The sequence below is a fragment of the Zingiber officinale genome, chromosome 4A (genome assembly GCF_018446385.1).
Source record: "Zingiber officinale cultivar Zhangliang chromosome 4A, Zo_v1.1, whole genome shotgun sequence".
Taxonomy (NCBI): Eukaryota; Viridiplantae; Streptophyta; class Magnoliopsida; order Zingiberales; family Zingiberaceae; genus Zingiber; species Zingiber officinale.
In genome coordinates this window covers 55,124,309-55,143,185 of record NC_055992.1, presented here as the reverse complement: position 1 = coordinate 55,143,185, position 18,877 = coordinate 55,124,309, and the positions used below count along the sequence as shown (strand labels likewise).

At 36.3% G+C, this 18,877-nt stretch overlaps 1 protein-coding gene across 1 annotated transcript; it reads right to left on the bottom strand.

Annotated features, from left to right (window-relative positions):
- Positions 1–13,178: 13,178 nt before the first annotated feature.
- LOC121969922 (eukaryotic translation initiation factor 5A-like) lies at positions 13,179–18,412 on the bottom strand. Its single transcript, XM_042520243.1, has 6 exons — positions 18,275–18,412; positions 18,027–18,161; positions 16,151–16,273; positions 16,021–16,077; positions 15,868–15,942; positions 13,179–13,456 (listed from the first exon to the last, which is right to left on the bottom strand). The coding sequence occupies exons 2-6, from the start codon at positions 18,147–18,149 to the stop codon at positions 13,355–13,357; spliced, it is 480 nt and encodes a 159-aa protein (XP_042376177.1). The 5' UTR covers positions 18,150–18,161; positions 18,275–18,412; the 3' UTR covers positions 13,179–13,354.
- Positions 18,413–18,877: the final 465 nt, after the last annotated feature.

Below are 18,877 nucleotides of genomic sequence, written 5' to 3'. Positions count from 1 at the left end.
ATCGATCGCCCGATCGATTGGGAAAATCTCTGTGCTCGCGATTTCATATCTCAATCGATCGGCCGATCGATTGGGCCTTCCCATAATCGCAGCACAGGCTAGATCGATCGACCGATCGATTTAGACCTTGTTCAATCGATCGCCCGATCGATTGAACACTCTAAACTTGACTCAAACTCAAGTCCAAAGTCTCAAACCCAACTTCCGGTCAACCGTAACCTGTTGGGTCTCCATGCCTAGCATTTGGCCACATCCGAACCTCGCCTAGCTTTCTAGCCTCCTCCATCAACCTTTCGTCCCTCGGATATCTCCTCATCCTTCACACCTTGCCTTCAGGAGCTTCTTTCGGCCTCATCCTAGTTGTCGGGTCTTCCTTGCCAAGTCATACCAGGACTTACCTTGCCAAGACCACATGCTTGGACTTTCCAACTGCCTGGCTCCTCACCAGGACTTTCTCTTGCCTAGCTCCTCACTAGGACTTTCCCATTGCCTGACTCCTCACCAGGACTTTCTCCTTTGCCAAGATCACACTTGGACTTTCCAACTACCTAGCTCCTCACCAGGATTTTCCAAATGCCTAACATCCAGTTAGGACTTTCCCAGTCAAGTCTCCTGTCAACCTTGACCTACTTGACTTATCTTCTCATCAACTTGGTCAACCCTTTGACCATCTCCATAACTGGACGATTGCTCCAGCAATCTCCTTATATTGTCAAACATCAAAACTCAAATCCTGACTCAAGCTTGACTCAACTCAAGTTTAGTCAAACTGGTCAAACTTGACCTAGGGAAATTGCCCCAACATGTTAGTTTCCCTATGTTTAAGATATAGAATGTCCACTAATTAAGTGAGTTACTGACAACTCACTTAATTAATATCTAGCTCCAAGAGTAGTACCACTCAACCTTATCGTCATGTCGGACTAAGTCCATCTGCAGGGTTTACATGACAATCCTTATGAGTTCCTCTTGGGGACATTATCAACCTAGATTACTAGGACACAGTTTCATTCTATAATCAACAACACACCATATAAATAATACCATTTCTCAACTTATCGAGCCTATTGATTTATCGAACTAAATCGCACCCTTTGATAAATTAAAGAAATGAATATTGAATATATGTGCTGGTTATTATATCATGATTAAGAGCACACACTTTCATAATAACAAATGTCTTGTTCTTTTTTGCAGTCAGTATAAAAAGAACTTTCCTTAAATGGTCCTGCTTAATACACTCAGAGTGTACTAGTATAATTTTATAGTTAAGATAAACTAATATCAAATTACACTACGACTATTCCAATGGTTTGTTTCTTTCCATCTTAGTCGTGAGCTACTTTTTGTAATTTATAAGAAACTGATAACATGATCTTCTATGTGTGACACCACACATCATGTTATCTACAATATAAATTAATTGAACAACTACACTTAGCATATAAATGTAGACATATGACCAATGTGATTCTTTATTTCAAAATAAATGTTTACAAAAAGTTAGGCTTTTAGTATACACTCTAACACCTCCCCGATTTAACGTCGCGTACGTTCTTCTCATCCACCGGTGTACTCTTCTGTGGCACCTCGTCCCTCGGACTCACCGAGCTCATCGGCTCTCTCCCTGTACCATCCTTCTCGCTAGTCACGTCTTCTGCTCGACTTCCTATGCTCCTAAGCTCCTACACACTTAGACATAAGAGTTAAACCAAACAGCACCTAACTTACCTTGTTTGATTACATCAAAACAACCTTGGGGTTCCAACAATCTGCTGCTTTTTGATATGAGCAACCCAAGTTAAGTTAGGGTAAACAAATGCAAGAAAAAAATGTAATGTAAAGATAATTAATTTTGAAAATAAGTGCAAACAGATTTTTCAGTTAAAGATTAGATTATACCTCCCCCTAGATTTAATATATCCTTCTCTCCCTTTGATCACATAAAAAATGGGGTTTCTTAATAAGTCTAAGTTTATTTAAAAATAATTACGATAAATTAGAAAATCTTAAGTGTTAAAAAAATTTCTAAGTGAGAAAATTTTAGACAGAAAAATTTCTAAGTAACACAATTTCTAAGTAAGAAAAATTTTAATTCTCTAAGTTAAAAATAAAATTTTTGTGCAACGGAATAAATAACTTAAAAAATATTTTAACAGAAATAATTTAAATATTGAATTTTTCTAAGTGAAATTTTTAGAAGAAATTTAAATAAGTGTTAACCTATTGACAAATATTGAAAGTAATTAATTTTTATGATTATCAATTTGTCAATTAAATATTTAATTTATAAATTGACTTCCAGGCTGTGGCGAGGCACTAGGCCTTCTTGGTTATTGGATCATCAACCACTTCTAGACAAACCCTTTTAATGAATTTAAATATTCAATTTTCTATCTGAAAGCCCTAAGTCTAAATTTATTTTCAATTTAAACAAGTTTTTGGAACTCAATATATGTTCCTTCCTACAAGGTTAATAAGGTATTTTCTAGGTATATAAGTTTTTGATATTTTTCTGATTTGACTTTTGTGAAACATATAGTACCATTTTAATCCTCTATAGTTTCTAAAAGCAGAAATATTTGAATAAGCAGAATTTTTTAAGTTTTTTATTTCTTCTTTTAATTTATTATTTTCAAGTGTTACTTTATCAAAATCTTCTATCAGACATGATTTTGCTAAAATTCTTTTTATTTCTAAATTTTTATTTTTTAATTTATTATTTTTACTTTTTAATTTGTACATAGATTTTACCATAGACTTAATACCATAATAAAGTTGATCAGGAGGTAAGAGGCATACCTCACTTACCATATCAGACTTGAAGTCTGACTCTCCCCTTGCTTCGCTGCATTCATCTGAAGTCGCTCCCCCTTCATCGATGATGGCTTCTGATGTACTTTGCCCTTCATAGCTCGCCATCAGTGCTAGTCCGACATATTCTTGTATTTTGGACTAAGATGATGAACCGTCGTCCCAAATAGCTTTCAGATTCTTGTGCTTCTTGGGTATCATGACTTTATCTTTCTTGAGTTCTGGGCAATCCTCTTTTAAGTGTCCTTCCTTTTGACACTAGTAGAAACGAACCCTTTTTCTATTTCTTGAATTTTTCTTATTCTACATTTCTTTAAATTTATTAGATCTAAAGACTTTTTTGAAATTCCTTACCATAAAAGCTTCTTAATCTTCTTCTAAGTCTGACTCAGGTTCATCCTTCTTGGTTGCAGTTAGCACCATAATCTGACTTGATTCTTTTGTTGTCCTTGCACATCTGGTTTTATGTAATTCTAAAGTGGAAAAAGTTTCTCTAGGGTACTTACCTCCAGGTCCTTTGAGATGTAGTAGGCGTCGATTATTGAGATTCAATCTGGAGTCCTCGGAAAGGCATTGAGTGTGTAGCGTATCGTGTCCCGGTTGGTTACCATTTCTCCGAGGTTTTCGAGTCTGGTGATTAGTTCTTTTACCTTTACGTGTAGATTGACTACCTTCTCACCTTTTTCCAGACGGATATTTATCAGTTTGTTCCGAAGTATATCACTCCTTGCAAATTTGGCTTCGGATGTGCCTTTGTGGAGTTCCAGGAATTTTTCTCAGACTTCTTTGGCCAACGAGTAGCTTCCAATGCGGTTGACTTCTTGAGGCGACAACACGCTCAACAAGTGATATTTCGCCCAGTTATTTGCTAGGAAATCGTTTTGTTCTTTCTTTGTCCAAAGACTTTCTTCTTTTTCCTCTCCATTTTGATTCGTAGGAGCTACAAAACCATATTTTATTATTAAACAAATTTCAAAATCTGTTTTCAGAAATACCTCTATACAACGTTTCCAGTGTGTGAAGTCTCCCTCAAATTTTGGTGGAACGATGCTTGGTCCGACCATTGGTTGTTTTGCTTCGGTCGACGGTTAGTCCTTCTGAAGCGTCCTCACTCTGATACCACTTGTGTTGGTTGGTCCTAGGAAGATTGTACCGGTTTCACTGTACAAAAATTTTGTACAAGTGTCGAACCTTTCCTAAACAACCTATTGTGTTCTTTAGAAGTTAAATTAGGAATCGCAAACGGAACTTAACATTATTGATTCCAAATTTAACTTATCTGTTCTTAATGGTTTAGATTTGGATCGCAAGCGGAACTTAATACTATTGATCCAAATCAACCTATGTTACAAATTCAATTAAATATCTATTTCGAAAATCGGTTCCCAGGACAAACATGGTGAGGCACATGACCTTATTGGGTATGGGAGCATCCACCACTACCTCGGCAAAACCTTTTAACGAAATTAAATATTTAATTTCCTAAAATAACATTAGGTTTAACCAAAAAGAACAATCGAATCACAAATTCAAAAAATAAAAAAAACATAAACACGAATTACAAATTTGAAAAACTAGAGTCTAATGTCTCTTGTGTTTGAAATTCTTACAAAGAAAAATAACTAGCATGATGCGGAAAACAATTACTAGTTATACTTTTTCTTTGTATGCTAATAACCTCAAGATCTTCTGCCGTATTCCTAGCATCACCTTGGACGTCGTGTGGGCGACGATCCTCCAAGATGAACACCACCCAAAAGCCTTCTTCCTCCTTCTTTAAAATTCGGCCACCACCACAAGAGAACAAAAGAGAGCAAGGGGAAAAAAAGAGGGAGAGGGCCGACCACAAGAAAACTCAACAAGAGAATAAGAATTGATAATACATGAGGCCTCCTCTCCCCTTCTTTTATATTACTTGCCCAAGGCAAATAAGGAAAGACTTTTTACAAAAATTAAAATCTTTCTCTTGTTTTTCCTTTTCCCCTTTTATTTTTCCTTTTCCTTTCTCTTGATTGATTCAATCATCCAATCAATGATTGATTGGTTTATTTGATTGGACGGCCCCTTGCTTGGGCACCAAGCAAGGGTGGCCGACCCTAATAGGAAGGAAAAATAAATTTGTAAAAATTTTATAAGCAAAGAATGAATACTCTTATAAAAATTTTACAAGCTCTCTTTTAATTTCCTAATGTGGATGTTAGAAAAAGGAAAGTTTTAAAAATTAAAACCATGTTTTAAAATTTAAAACTTCTCTTCTAAAATTTCCTTTTTAAAACATGGTTACAAAATTAAAAAGATTTAAAATTTAAAATTTCTCTTCCTTTTTTCTAAAACCATGAGAATGGTTAAAAAAGAAAAGTTTTAAAACTTTTAAACTTTCTTTTAAACCATGTGGCCTAATTCAAATAAGGAAAGTTTTATATTTTAAAATCTCTCTTTTAAAACTTGTAGATTTCTACAAAGAGAAAATTTTAAAAATTCAAAACACCCCTCCTAGTTTGAATTATTGTGGCCGACCCCTTCTTGCTTGGACACCAAGCAAGAGGCCGACCCTATTGAGGAGGAAGTGGCCAGCCACATGGCTTGGTCACCAAGCCATGGGCCGGCCCTCTCTTGGACATCAAGATGAGCTTTTCCATGAGTGGATTTAAGGCATTAATGAGGCTACGACATGGACCTAGAGGAGAAATTGGTTTTGGCATTCTAACGAGCTTGAGTATCCCATGTTCGCCCCGAACACACAACTCAAATTCATCAATAATAACTCATTCCACTAGAGAGTTATTATTGTACTACCGCACCAATCCCAAATTACATTATGAGCTCCTTCTTACTATGAGTGTGCTAATCTCCCTATGTTTAAGATATCGAATGTTCATTAATTTAATTGAGTTACTGACAACTCACTTTAATTAACGTCTTAGTCCAAGAGTAAACCTCAAAACGAGCATATGAGTCAACGGACACCATACACTACGACCCGGGATCACATCTTACCATTCAGACTTGGATTTGGTACACAAAAAACACAAATAGTCACATAAAATACCATAAAAATCATCAGCATAGTTTGAATATTAAAACAGGAAAAAAAACCACAATCACTGGCGGCCTGAGGATCTCCCATGCGCCGATAAGGCCCCGGGCCATGTGTTGGACACGCATTGGCCTAGCCATGAGGCTCTATGCGCGCTGGCCAAGATGACCGGGTCACGAACATGGTCGAGATGTAGATCCGGATTAGGGTCTAGATAGACCCAGACCAGATCTGACTTACACGCCTCATATGGGCAGGTGACCCACATGCGAGCAGGCCCGGTTCAGGTCTTCTTTGCCCGACTCCATTTTCTGATTGTTTTTCATAATTTCTTCATTCCCGACAATCCTAAATTCGATTTTGGGAAGATTGAAATCCTGGACTAGACATTACAAAATTTTCTCATGACCCTTCTTGGGCGATTTCAATTTTTCGACAAATGACAATTGTTTCACGCAATTGACTTATGCATTTTATACATCAGAATATGCAGAACATTACTCAACTATTTATATGCATCAACACTTGCTAAAACTTGATCGAACACCAAGAAAATGTTCTCAACTGACTTTCATAGCTGCGATGTTCAACCTTGGTTTGTACGACGCAAACATGTTAAAAAATTCAATGAAATTTTTTTCTATTTTCTATAAGTCATGGGTAATATTGTGGGCATAATCGGATTCATGAAACTCATCCGTGATCCAAACTCCAAAATTTAATACCCTATCTTATTTTGTCAAAAAAATTCTAAAAAATTATTTAATAAATTAAATCCGACTCTGATATCAATGTTAAATTTATTCACAAATTACGGAAGCGTCTATAATTTCTTGAAAAAGAAATGAGGTTGAGTTTTCGAAAAAGAAAATTACCTCAATGAATAAATATAAAAAATTTGAGAACAATGAAAAATCTCCTCGAATCAAACTTACAGTCAAAACGATAATCACGAATAAACTATCACCATGGATTTATATCTCAATCCAGAGTCCGGTAATTCAAGAAGAAAAGTACTTTTACATGAGAATCATGGAGAGGAATTTGGGAGGATAAAATTATAGGAATAATCACTCATGATCTCACATGTGATATTACCAAAATGCCTATAAGTAGGCATAATATCTAATACATGTCAACTAGGACTTTCACCAATGTTTATCTGTCTGGCATCTGACATCCCATTTCGATAGGACTTTCACTATATTTGTCTGCCTAGCATCCGACATCCCATGTGAACTAGGACTTTCACCATATTCATCTTTCAAATAACCTACGTCTGCACATTTGGCACACAATCAATTCATAATAAATATTTAACTTAAACATCGTCAACGCACATGGTAGGTTGATTGATCTTCAATGTAATTGTGGTCAAGTCTATCAATCTTGCCTTCCCCTTCCCTGTTGGCCTCACCTCAATATTTTCTGATAAACTAACCTCTGCTAGCCCTCAATGCATGTGTTCTTTTGCACTACACCTGTTGGTTGTGTCACAGTCAATGTATGATTGCAGTTGCCCTGCATCTAATATAGAGTTTGAGACTGAATTTAAAATGTAACCTCAGTTGTAGCTCAATTCCATTCGATAGGCTCGCTGTATTTGTAGTGGCAATTCGCTCGCTATATCTACCTCCACAAGCACCCTATCAAAGCTGATTGATATAAAGCGGCTTACCCACATGAGAGGCTATCTTGTTCAGCCTTTACATTGTACAACATTCAATTGGGAGATTGTGGGTCTCATCCAAAGTGGAATTTGGCTCTGCTCCTCCTAAAATAGGAAACAAGGTGGCATGACCTTCAGGTAAATGGGGCATCCATACGTTACATAGGGTCCTCCCCGCAGCACTTTGTCTCATTGTTCTGTTTGTGTCGAATTTGAATACAAACCAAAGGCTTTTGTGCACCTAAAGTTTGTATGGTACACACAGTCTCTTAGTCAGTTCCTTGATAGCCTACCAACCCGAGAATCACCTTTGGAACCATCCGACTAGGCAAAACACCATTGCCTGCTTCATGCTATCTGTAAGGTAATATCTGATATGGTTGTGTGCTAAAATATATTTCATAAATATGTACAATGAAAAATAGAATAATAATTTTTAATTATTATAGCACATGCTCCACACGTATATAAGGATACATCTCATGCAGATATGATCGCAATATAAAATTTTACGAAAAATAAATTTACGCTAAGTATACCTAACGGATAACGCGCAGTGAAAAGAACATCAACTAGCAAACCCAATGGAATTCGTCTCTGCTTGTATCCACAGTTATCGTTGAGACGACTTCATGAAGCCATGAGTCGTTCGTCTCCGATTGGTACTAGTCAAGCGTGAAGACGAAGCAATCCGAGAGAACTCTCACGAAACGATTTGGAGAGTGGTGCGACATCGAAATCGTCAGCACTGAATTCGTTGGCACTGATATCGTTGACACTGAATTCATCGGCACTGAAATCGTTAGCACTGAATTTGTCGACATCAAATTTGTCGGCACTGAATTTGTTGGCACCAAATTCGTCAGCACCAAATTCAATGGCTGGAGATGGCAAGCGATAACTCTTGGGCGACAAGAGAGAGGGAGAGGGAGAGGGAGAAGAAGCCTTAATTAAATTAAAGTTCTCTCTCAAAAAATAAAATCACTACTCGGTTCTTCTTATAGAGGGTATTTATATACTTCTATATGACTTTGAGAGCAGGTCATCTCCCAAACCCAATAAGCAAAGTTAACCCAATTCATTACCATTAAGATTAAGTTTGGTTTAAAACTAAACCATCTTGTTCATAATTAAACCAAACTCGTTTGATCTATTATTAAACCAAGTTGTTTTATAACTAAACTAAACCTTTTTTAGTTTATTATCAAACCATAATATAGTTCATCCGTGCTTCCGTTCCTACAAATATCTTATTTGTCCTTTCCATTTGGTCCAACCAAACTCAATCTCTCTCTTGGTTTGAGAATCCAATTCTCAAACTTATTTTAAGTCTCTAAAATTAACTTGTAATGCGTGTGACCTTATAGGTTCTCAATTATATTAACTGGCCATAATTAATCATTAATTATGGAACGATCATGAGTCACACCTAGTAGTATACTATGATCCCCAATTGACTGAAAAATCACAATTGATTCTAGAACCACTTCTGACCCCTCAGCTGTTACAATGAATCTTGCCTCATTCCTTTCACTTGTTTTATACCCACTTAGCTTAGGACATAGTCTCTGTATCAGTACCCACTAGGCTGACTATGTCACACCTAGTCCAAGTAATACTTCATTGTCCTACAGATTCAAATTACTTATACATGTGTCAAAGAGTACAATACTCTTAACATGCGATGCTTCAACCAAAGACTGAGTAATAATCCTGACAAGTGGTCATAGGGTATACATCTCCTCACAATGAGCGATGAATCCTCTGTGAGCTATCCAAACACCTTTGAATACTTTGACTTATACCCAATCATTTCGGGTCCACTCCTCTACGGAGATGCTTACTTAAGATGTCAAAGAATAGGTCTTCATGACCAAAGTGACTTGAATACTTTAAGTCGAAGGAAGCTTATACTCGAGCTGCAATGAAATCTTCATTGGCATACCTATATATGTAAAGAACTATACGAAATCTCATATCATATCACTCCAATAAACTAGTTACCATAACTAGCATTCATGTTTAACTCTCAATATCCCAATGCCTCCAACCAGTGAGGAATAGCTGATTGGTTAGGCCAAAGAGTATAACCCGCGTTAGTCTCACAGAATAGATGGTGTCCGCACTCATCAATTCATCAATAGGGATTATTTCAATACATTCAAAATTACACAAGTTGAGATGCTCACAAGTTGTGATACAATCATAAGTTCTCTCATGCTATAAATTGTATTAAGAATATTCAGTAACTGAGTTTAAGATTAAATCATATACATAGAAAACGTACATTCAATTAATGAAATTTTATTTATCTAATAAATAAATACATATCATAAGGCAATTATCTTAGAATAACTCTCAAGTATAACAATATCCACATTCTTTGAGCTTAGGACAACTTGATCAATTATTATTTGTATGAACTTTAGTGTTGTATGTGCAAAGGCAATTTATAAAGAATAGGTCCACCCACTTTTTCTTCTGGCTAGGCTACCGTCTCATCTGCCTCCTTCCTATTGCTCCTATGCATCTGACTTTCCCAATAGGGGTGTTGCTACAACCTTTTCCACTTTTGTTGTTCCTAGTGACCATGACTATGTAGGCCCCCAAGCTATAGCACTAGATTCCACTTTAGATGTCGTTGGTCGGCCAACAACTCGTTAATTTGCCACTCGAGTTCTCCAAGTATTTCCTGTTAATCTTTCCCATCTAATAGAGTTGTAAATGAGCAGAACATTTATAAACAAATTTGATGTTCGGTTTAGTAAGAACTGGTTTATGTTCATTCAGTATACACAAGATTAATTAAATGAATAAGCTTGAACAACTCATTTAATTAAACGAACAAACTTGAACACATATGTATTCAGCTTGTAGCTTGTTAACGTTCGTGAATATGTTTGTGAACAATGTTCGTGAATATGTTCGCGAACAATATTTGTGAAGTGAACAATATTCATGAATAACATTTATGAATAATATTCATGAACAATATTCGTAAACAATATTCTTGAGCATATGTGAACAATATTCGTGAGTTATGCATGTTTATTAATAAAATTCTTTTCAACTTGCTAAATAAATAAAAAAATTAAAATGAACAAATAAATTTGTATTATCAAGCTCAATAACTAATCAAACAAACTTAAAATTTAAAAGTTTGAAACAATCAAACAAGCTTGAACTTAGAGTTCGATAATATCTAAATGAACCAAGCTCAAACTTATAAAAAAGAAACTAAGTTAAGCTTGAACAATCATTTTAACAACTTAGTATATTTTAGGCTCAGCTTGACTTGAATTAGTTACCTTATCAAACAAATTTGAACACCATAAAACTTAACTCCTGTTTGCATGAACTTTAGTGTTGTATCTATTGTGCAAAGGCAATTCATAGAGAACAGGTCCACCCACTTTTTATTTTGGCTAGGATACTGTCTCATCTACCTCCCTCCTGTTGCTCCTGTGCATTTGACTTGCCCAACAAGGGTGCTGCTACAACCTTTTCCACTTTTGTTGTTCCTAGTGACCACGACTATGTAGGTCCCTAAGCTTCAGCACTAGATCCCACTTTAGATGTCGTTGGTCGGTCAACAACTCATCAATTTGCCACTCGAGTTCTCCAAGTGTTTCCTGTTAATCTTTCCCATCTAATAGAGTTGTAAATGAATAGAACGTTTATGAACAAGTTTGGTGTTTAGTTTAGTAAGAACTGATTTATGTTTGTTCAATATACACAAGATTAATTAAATGAACAAGCTTGAACAACTCGTTTAACTAAACGAACAAACTTGAACACATATGTATTCAGCCTGTAGCTTGTTAACGTTCGTGAATATATTTGTGAACAATGTTCGTGAACATGTTCACGAATAATATTTGTGAAGAACGTAAGTGAACAATATTCGTGAGCAACATTTATGAACAATATTCATGAACAACATTCGTAAACAATATTCGTGAACATTTGTGAATAATATTCGTGAGCAACATTCGTGAGCCGTGCATGCTCATCAATAAAATTCTTTTCAACTTGTTAAATAAATAAATAAATAAATTAAATAAACAAATAAATTTATATTATCAAGTTCAATAATAAATCAAACAAGCTTAAAATTTAAAAATTTTAAACAATCAAATAAACTTGAACTTAGAATTCCATAACATCTAAATAAACCAAGCTCAAGTCAAGCTCAAACCAAGCTCAAGCTTATAAAAAAGAACCCAAGTCAAGCTTGAACAATCATTTTAACAACTTGATTTATTTTAAGCTCAACTTAACTTGATTTAATTATCTTATCAAACAAATTCGAACACCATAAAACTTAACTCGACTTGACTTATTTATAACCCTACCATCTAACCGTTGTGCAATTGCGTCAGATTTACTAGCAACTCACAGCCTATTGTGACCACATCCTGCAACCCACACCTAACACATTTAAATTCATATAGTGCGCCCTTCCCTGCTCTTGCCTTCAAACTCGAACCTCCAACATGTTCAAGTTGCCCACGTATACCATCGCTTGATTGGATAGCAGAGCTTACGTGTCTATCAGGTAGGAAAGCCTCAAAGCAACGATGCAACATTAGGTCATCTCCTCCGTTACTCCGTACAATCGATCATTGTAGTCATTGGCTGAGCTGGAGGTGATGCGACTATGGTGCCCTCCGCCACCTCTAACCAGCTTTGTAGCAAGTGCTAACACCTTTACTACCCTGCAAGGTGGTTGGCAGTGCACCCTGTTGCAACGTTCAGCCAGTGGCACTGCAGAGCAACGCACTGTGGCTCCACCGGCTTCCCTCTTCCTCAAGCCCTATATCCTTCAGTTGGAGTGATCTTTTCACCTGCCTCTACCACTTACAATCAACAGCCAACTTCTGTGACTACTGGCACTCCCTACGATCTTCAATAGCTACTTCTTGAAGAGTATTCCTGCAATCCTCACCAGCGGTCCTCCAGACTCAAATGATCTTCCACAAACAGTTAATTTCCAAGCTCTCTAGTGTCCACCGTGCCCATCACCTTCCCTCATTCCAAATAGACCTTGGTCGTCTGTCTATGCTACGACAAAAGCCCCAATCGCATGCACGCCAACAACAAGCGCCTGTTTACTGCTATAAAACTACCAAACAATTAAACCTATCCACAGATCATATACGCTGAACGAACTAGCTTCATAAGCTAGTGAAATTTCTAAAATCTACTGTAACAACACACAAATGTCCATTGTACAAAAGATCATGCACACTCTAAACTCAAGAAGCACATGGATGGCAGAGCATTATGAAAGTATGGGTAATTATAGTCGAATTAAATACACATATAGGAGGTTCTCTGAATACTATATGATCCAAGTATAACGTAACTATTTCTCAAAAATAAAAAAGAATTAGAATATGATTGGAATATACATTCCTTAAGTGAATCACAATTCTAAATCATATTCCTATTTAGTTTTGTAACTAAATATGCAAAAATAGTTAAAATTCATCAGAAATAAAAGCAACTTTTTCAGCAAAACAGTCATAAAAAAACTTCATATTCCTGAACACAAACGCCAAAACTGAAAATTAGTTTGATGCACAATTTTAGTGTTCATACGAGCTATGAGTAATAAAATCAAACACAACAGGAAACAATGGACCACGAGGAAAATAGGTAAAGTTCACTGTTTTGGTCGTAATTATATATGATCCAGTACATCCTGTTTATGTTTCTGAAAGCAAAAGCAGTGCAAGCCAATTAATGGCATAGTCTTTAGGCGATCTCAAATGCACCCATTATGTTCTTACAAATCCACAGCAGATAACCAAAACAGCACATAAATATATCTACTTAGGGCCAATGTCCTTGAGTGCACAGATCTGTTCTTCGCCCATTGCAGACATTACAGTCACTACCAGATCTTTTCCTTCAGCAAAGCCATCTTTGATCTGCCACATGGAGAAATCCCTAGGTAAATGACCTTTTTCACACGCATCCAGTGCAAATTTGACAATTGCAGAACCAGACCTCAACTAACTCATGTGCAATATAATCAAATTTCAATTTTTAATTTGGGGGTATATGAACGGGCCAGGAGACCAATCACGGAATTTGACTAGATACAACTATCATGCTCCATATTTCAATTTTTATTCGGGTCTATATGAAAGATCAATCTCTTAGCTTTTGGCCGGAGAGAATTGTATACCCAGCCCCAGGACCCATGCAGTTGAAAATTTAGAGGCTGCATTGTCCTCTATAATTTATGCACGAAATTGAGGCAATTCAGATGATAATTTTTTCAGATGGATTCACTAGATGAAAGACATCCGACCAGGGATAAGGGACCAGAGGATCCGAACTGCTATGGCCGACTCATTTTCCCCAGCATTAGTTACAATCCAAGGGTCACTAGAGAAAAAATCACTAAGAATGCCACACGCCCTCAGATCATACCAGAGTACTATTGTACAAAAGAGACTTTCTATTTTATTTTTTTTCTACTTTCAGTTCAAAAAAATAAATATTTAACTGTTTTAATATACAGAATAGCAAAAAAGCACATAATTCTCTTTTGTCCCAAAATGTATAGGATATAAACAACTTTCATTTACCGGTTGAACACGAAGATGCGTGAATTTCTTCTGATTGTGAAGTCAATAATCAACAAAGAAAAACAGATGTTTCCCTCAATAGTTTTGCTAGGTGTTTCGACTGACACTTTTGCATTTAGTTATACATGGCAATATTATATTATTATTTGCACCTTCAAAATTGAACTGGCAGGGACGACCAGACATGCACGTAAATGCATAAAAGCTACAGAAATAATCTGGATGTGCTCAGCGATATGCAGATCCCTTGGACTTTAGCAAACTAATCAGCCTAAGTCAAAGACTAGAAATCACAAAGAGCTACTAGGTAACAAAGAGAGAAACATGCCAACCCAATCTAAAATATTACCAACATTGGTAACGAAATCTATGACATAATTTGTACAGATTTTCATATTTATCACAACATTTTAAACTTCTCAAATCTATTATAATGTTTTGGATTCGACAACAAATTTATCACTAGTTAAATCATCCTCCATTCATTGTTAAGTTGCTGATGTGGCACTGATGTGTTAAACACCAACTCACCAGGATGGAATACAATTTCATCAAAAATTTAACTAACTCAAAATGTTGGCAAATTAAAAAAACATAAATTTAGATATTTGCCTATTCTTTTGTCCACCCTTATTGCCTCATTTAACCTCTCCAACTACCTCAACTCCTCTCTCATCCGCCCTCATCATCAAACAAAACCTTGTCCTTGACCTGTAACTCAATAACTTCGTTGACCCACTCCCCTCAATGCTTGTGACACTACCCAAACTTAGGTACCTCAACCTCTCCAACTTAGGTACTTCAGTTGAATTGCTGGCCAACTGAATTCTACTACCATTTGACTGGTCCTCCAACACCAACCCACACACAAACTCTTCTACAACTGAATTGGTGACCTTACCATGTTCCACAACATTAACCTATGCTACAACCAGTTCACCAGTTCAAACTTGAGATGCTCCCTTGGTCACTATAACCTCAAAGGGAGATCCACCGTGACTTGACGAACTCTCGCAACTCTCCTACCTCAACCTTTCCTTTAATTATCTACGTGGAAGCATCCCTAAACTATAGTCAAGCTCTTTGACCACAGCTCAACAAGGCTTAGTAAGCTCATTGAATTGCACCATTTTTGTATGCCCTTGAACCAAACTTAAATGCTACTTCCGAATGACATCTTTTATGCACAGCTGTTAAAGAGCCTCCAGATGCACATGCATAGCTCACCAGTCACACCCTTGGCCTTGTACAGTTCATCAATTTTTTAGATCTCCCCTTCCACAAAATTTATCTTACATGGCATGCTCAATTGCTACCTCTCTGAAATAGAGCTAGCACACCTCACTGCGACAAAGCTTGGTAACAGGTTAGATTTTTACAAAATGTAATCCTCTAGAAAAGAGAAAATTAAGGGAATTATAGATTAAAGATTAAAGATTAAAGATTTAAGGATTTTTATTTTTCATTTTTAATTATTTAATAATTATATAAGGTTGATATTCTTGTTTTAGTTAGCAAGCAACATTGATCACTTGACTAAATTGGTATTCCGTAATGTCAACAAGATAATAGCAGATCGATGGAATTCCAATAGGTGATAGATTTGTTATTGATATATAGAATACATAATTAATTTGAAAATTTGAAACTTCATGATAGATTTGAAAATTCAAAAAGAGTTAAATATTAACCCAACAAATTTAATTGTCTAATTTAATCGAACTGCATATATATGGTGCACTAACCTGAGAAAGAAGATTTTCATCAGTTGGAAGTCTCAGATCATCCTTTGTATTACCATTTTCAGTCAGCAGACTCAGCTGAGTGTAATGAAAGGGATCAAGAATACAAAGAACAATAAAAACAACTAAATTAATAACATTAAGTTTTAGTCTTACAAATCCATCTTCAGAAATATCAATCAGCTGATAGTCAGTGCGAGTGACATGGGGTACCTACAATCCGTTGAAATTAAAATTCAGTCTTAAAAAACAACTATTCAGAAACAAAGTGAAATATTTGACTTGCATCACAGTTGTGAGAAGATGGGACAATATCTTCAAGTTTCTTTGCATTGAATATATCAATGCCAACAAAGTGACATTTAGCATGACCATGTTTCCCTGTCTTGGAGGTGGAAACTTCTACAACCTGGAAGACAATTAAAACCTATCATATCAGTAACATTAACAACAGTAACAAAGCAGAACTAAAGGAAAGTCACAGAAACAGCTCCAGTAGAAACGAAGAGCAAGACTTCATGTCACAAAATCATTTAAAAATATGATCAGATCATAAGAAAACTAGCTTCTGATTGGTCAATATGAATGTAGAACAATGTAAGGCATTACATAGCTATGGTTCTGCAGTATCAGTAAAATCATGATGTAGCCATAAGCCATCAAATCATTTGCACAGTTACAATTAGGCTGACTGTATAAAGAAATATCAAAGAATCAACAAATAAGAAAAGCAGATATTCTAAACGAAATTCTACCATCCTAGCTTCTTTCTGATGGCCATTCCATTAAATAATTATAAACATGAGAAGTACAGAAGAAAAAGGGAGTGCAAGGATTTAGAAGCACTGATATGATTCTACTATAAACTATTATTGTAATTTAATTATAAAAAAATTATATTAGAGCAATAAAAAACCATATTAGTAAATGAAAAAAGATTAATAGTATGTTGGAATTATGATCTAATATTGAAGCAAAAGCCATCAGACACATAAATATATAGAATCAGCCCTTGCCATAGAACTCCATCATATTAGACCAAAAAGAAACCCATATGATTGTTGGTAAGGAGACAAATACATGAAAAAAAAAATTATGTTAAGAAGATATTAAATTATTTGGTACCATTTTGAAAATTCCTCCTTTTTATCAAGGAAAGAGTGAACAAAATTTATCCAGGAGGACCTCTTGGATCATGGTGTTGGTGCAATCGTGCCCTAAGTGATCAAGCATAGATTAAACAAAGAGTTAAATTAGGCCTTGCATCTATATTTGATATATTCGTTAAATTGTGTAGGAACTTGATAGGACACACATGGAGCTCGTTGAGCTTGTGATTCGATATGGTTGAGTGGGAATGATGATTTAGCGAGGCAAAGGCCACATGCTCAATGGCTAAAAGGTGCGATGATGTTTACAAAAGGATGGATGAGGTATCTGAAAGATTGCAAGTCAAGAAGCATTACATGATGTTGGAGTAGCTCATCAAGCTTGACTTGGGCATGGACAAATTAGTTGGCTCGGTGGCTCGATGTATGTTGGAGATCAAAGAATGAGAGAATGACATATCTAAGGAACATAGGACGAGGAATATCAAGGCTTAACATTGATAATAGCAGGAAGAAGGTGAACTTGAGCAACCATTCTAACATTCTTAAGCTTCCTTGTTGTATTCATAACTTAGTTAATTTTTGTGTTGTCCTTATTTCTTATTCATCTTCTTGTAAGAGGTCTCTCCACCTCCAAAAACTATCCAAGAAAGAGTAAGCTTGCGGATTTACGAGTGACTCACTAGAATTATATATTGTGGAGTAAGCATACTTAGCATTGTATTGCACATGCTTTTATTTCTATTGCATATATTGTTTCCTTGTGTGACCTTGCAAAGGTATTAGAAAAAGTGTAGATTTATAATTGTAGGTCAAGTGCTATTTATCCCTCTCAAGCCTTTGGACCACTTTCTGTCCAGTCGATAACTCACTGCCGAACGAGCATCTATTTAAGGAGAAAGCGTTTCATTACCACCCTAATAAGTGGTCTCTTTGTCAAAGGCAAAGAGACAAGATAAAATGCTCTATAAGTGGTCTCTTTGTCCAGTCGATAACTCAATTTTCGATTAAACACATGTAAATAAAAGAACGACAAGATCAAGTTAGGCGAACCTTGCATGGTCGCCCCTTGATGACGATATAACCATTTTTCCGGATTGTCCCGGCCTGCTGCGGATAAGTCTTGGAAGCACCGGCATCGGCCTTCGATTCGAAATGGTGCTCTTCATCCGACATGCTTACTGGTACCTGTACTTGCATAAATCGATGGACGGAACCGAAATTCGACAAATTTGATTCAAAAAAAAATATATACAGTTTCAAATTAAATGGGAGAAGTAAATTGTGTAGAGATTTGAAACCTGTCGTGGCTGGCGAACTGACTGTCAGAAGAGGACGTCAGGAGCCGTAGCGAAGGAGACGGAGATCACAGTGCGCGGGTAGGCGTTGAAGAGGGGCGGAGGTCCGGATTCCAACCGGATTAAATTTACACGATCACATTGTCGCATCCGGAGTGGATATAACCGTCAGATGCGGGTGGGCCACAAGTGGACGGGGGATATGGACTCTTCATCTCCTCGCGTGAGATGTACGCATAGGAGTTTCAAAGAAGCGGACGTCCGTTACTGGGAATATATCCTTCTTCGAGTGTGAACTGTGTGTGCCATAAAACAGCGTACAGATCTCCCATCCATAGAGCATCAACCGATAAAACACTAATTTTGAAAGTATCAAAAAGCGGCATCCTTTTTATTTATAAATTATTTATGACAAAAATGCCCTTATTATTTAGAAACATTAAAGAGGTGCCGTTATATTTTCCACCAGTATGGATTGGCACAATTGATAGATGGATAGGTTATATTTTAATAGATTTAAGGATTAATATTTAATGGATTTAAAATATTTCGTTCAATGTTTAGCTTCTCACTTCCAAAAGGTTACTACGTTAAGATAAATGTCCC

Bases quoted from the DNA above. Each gene is read 5' to 3' on its own strand.
- LOC121969922 (XM_042520243.1), bottom strand. From the start codon at position 18,149: ATGTCGGATGAAGAGCACCATTTCGAATCGAAGGCCGATGCCGGTGCT. The intron at 16,078-16,150 runs GCAAGTCAAATA...AACGGATTGTAG, and splicing joins CATCTTCTCACAACTGTGAT to GTACCCCATGTCACTCGCAC. The intron at 13,457-15,867 runs GTTAGTGCACCA...TCCATGTGGCAG, and splicing joins ATGAAAATCTTCTTTCTCAG to ATCAAAGATGGCTTTGCTGA.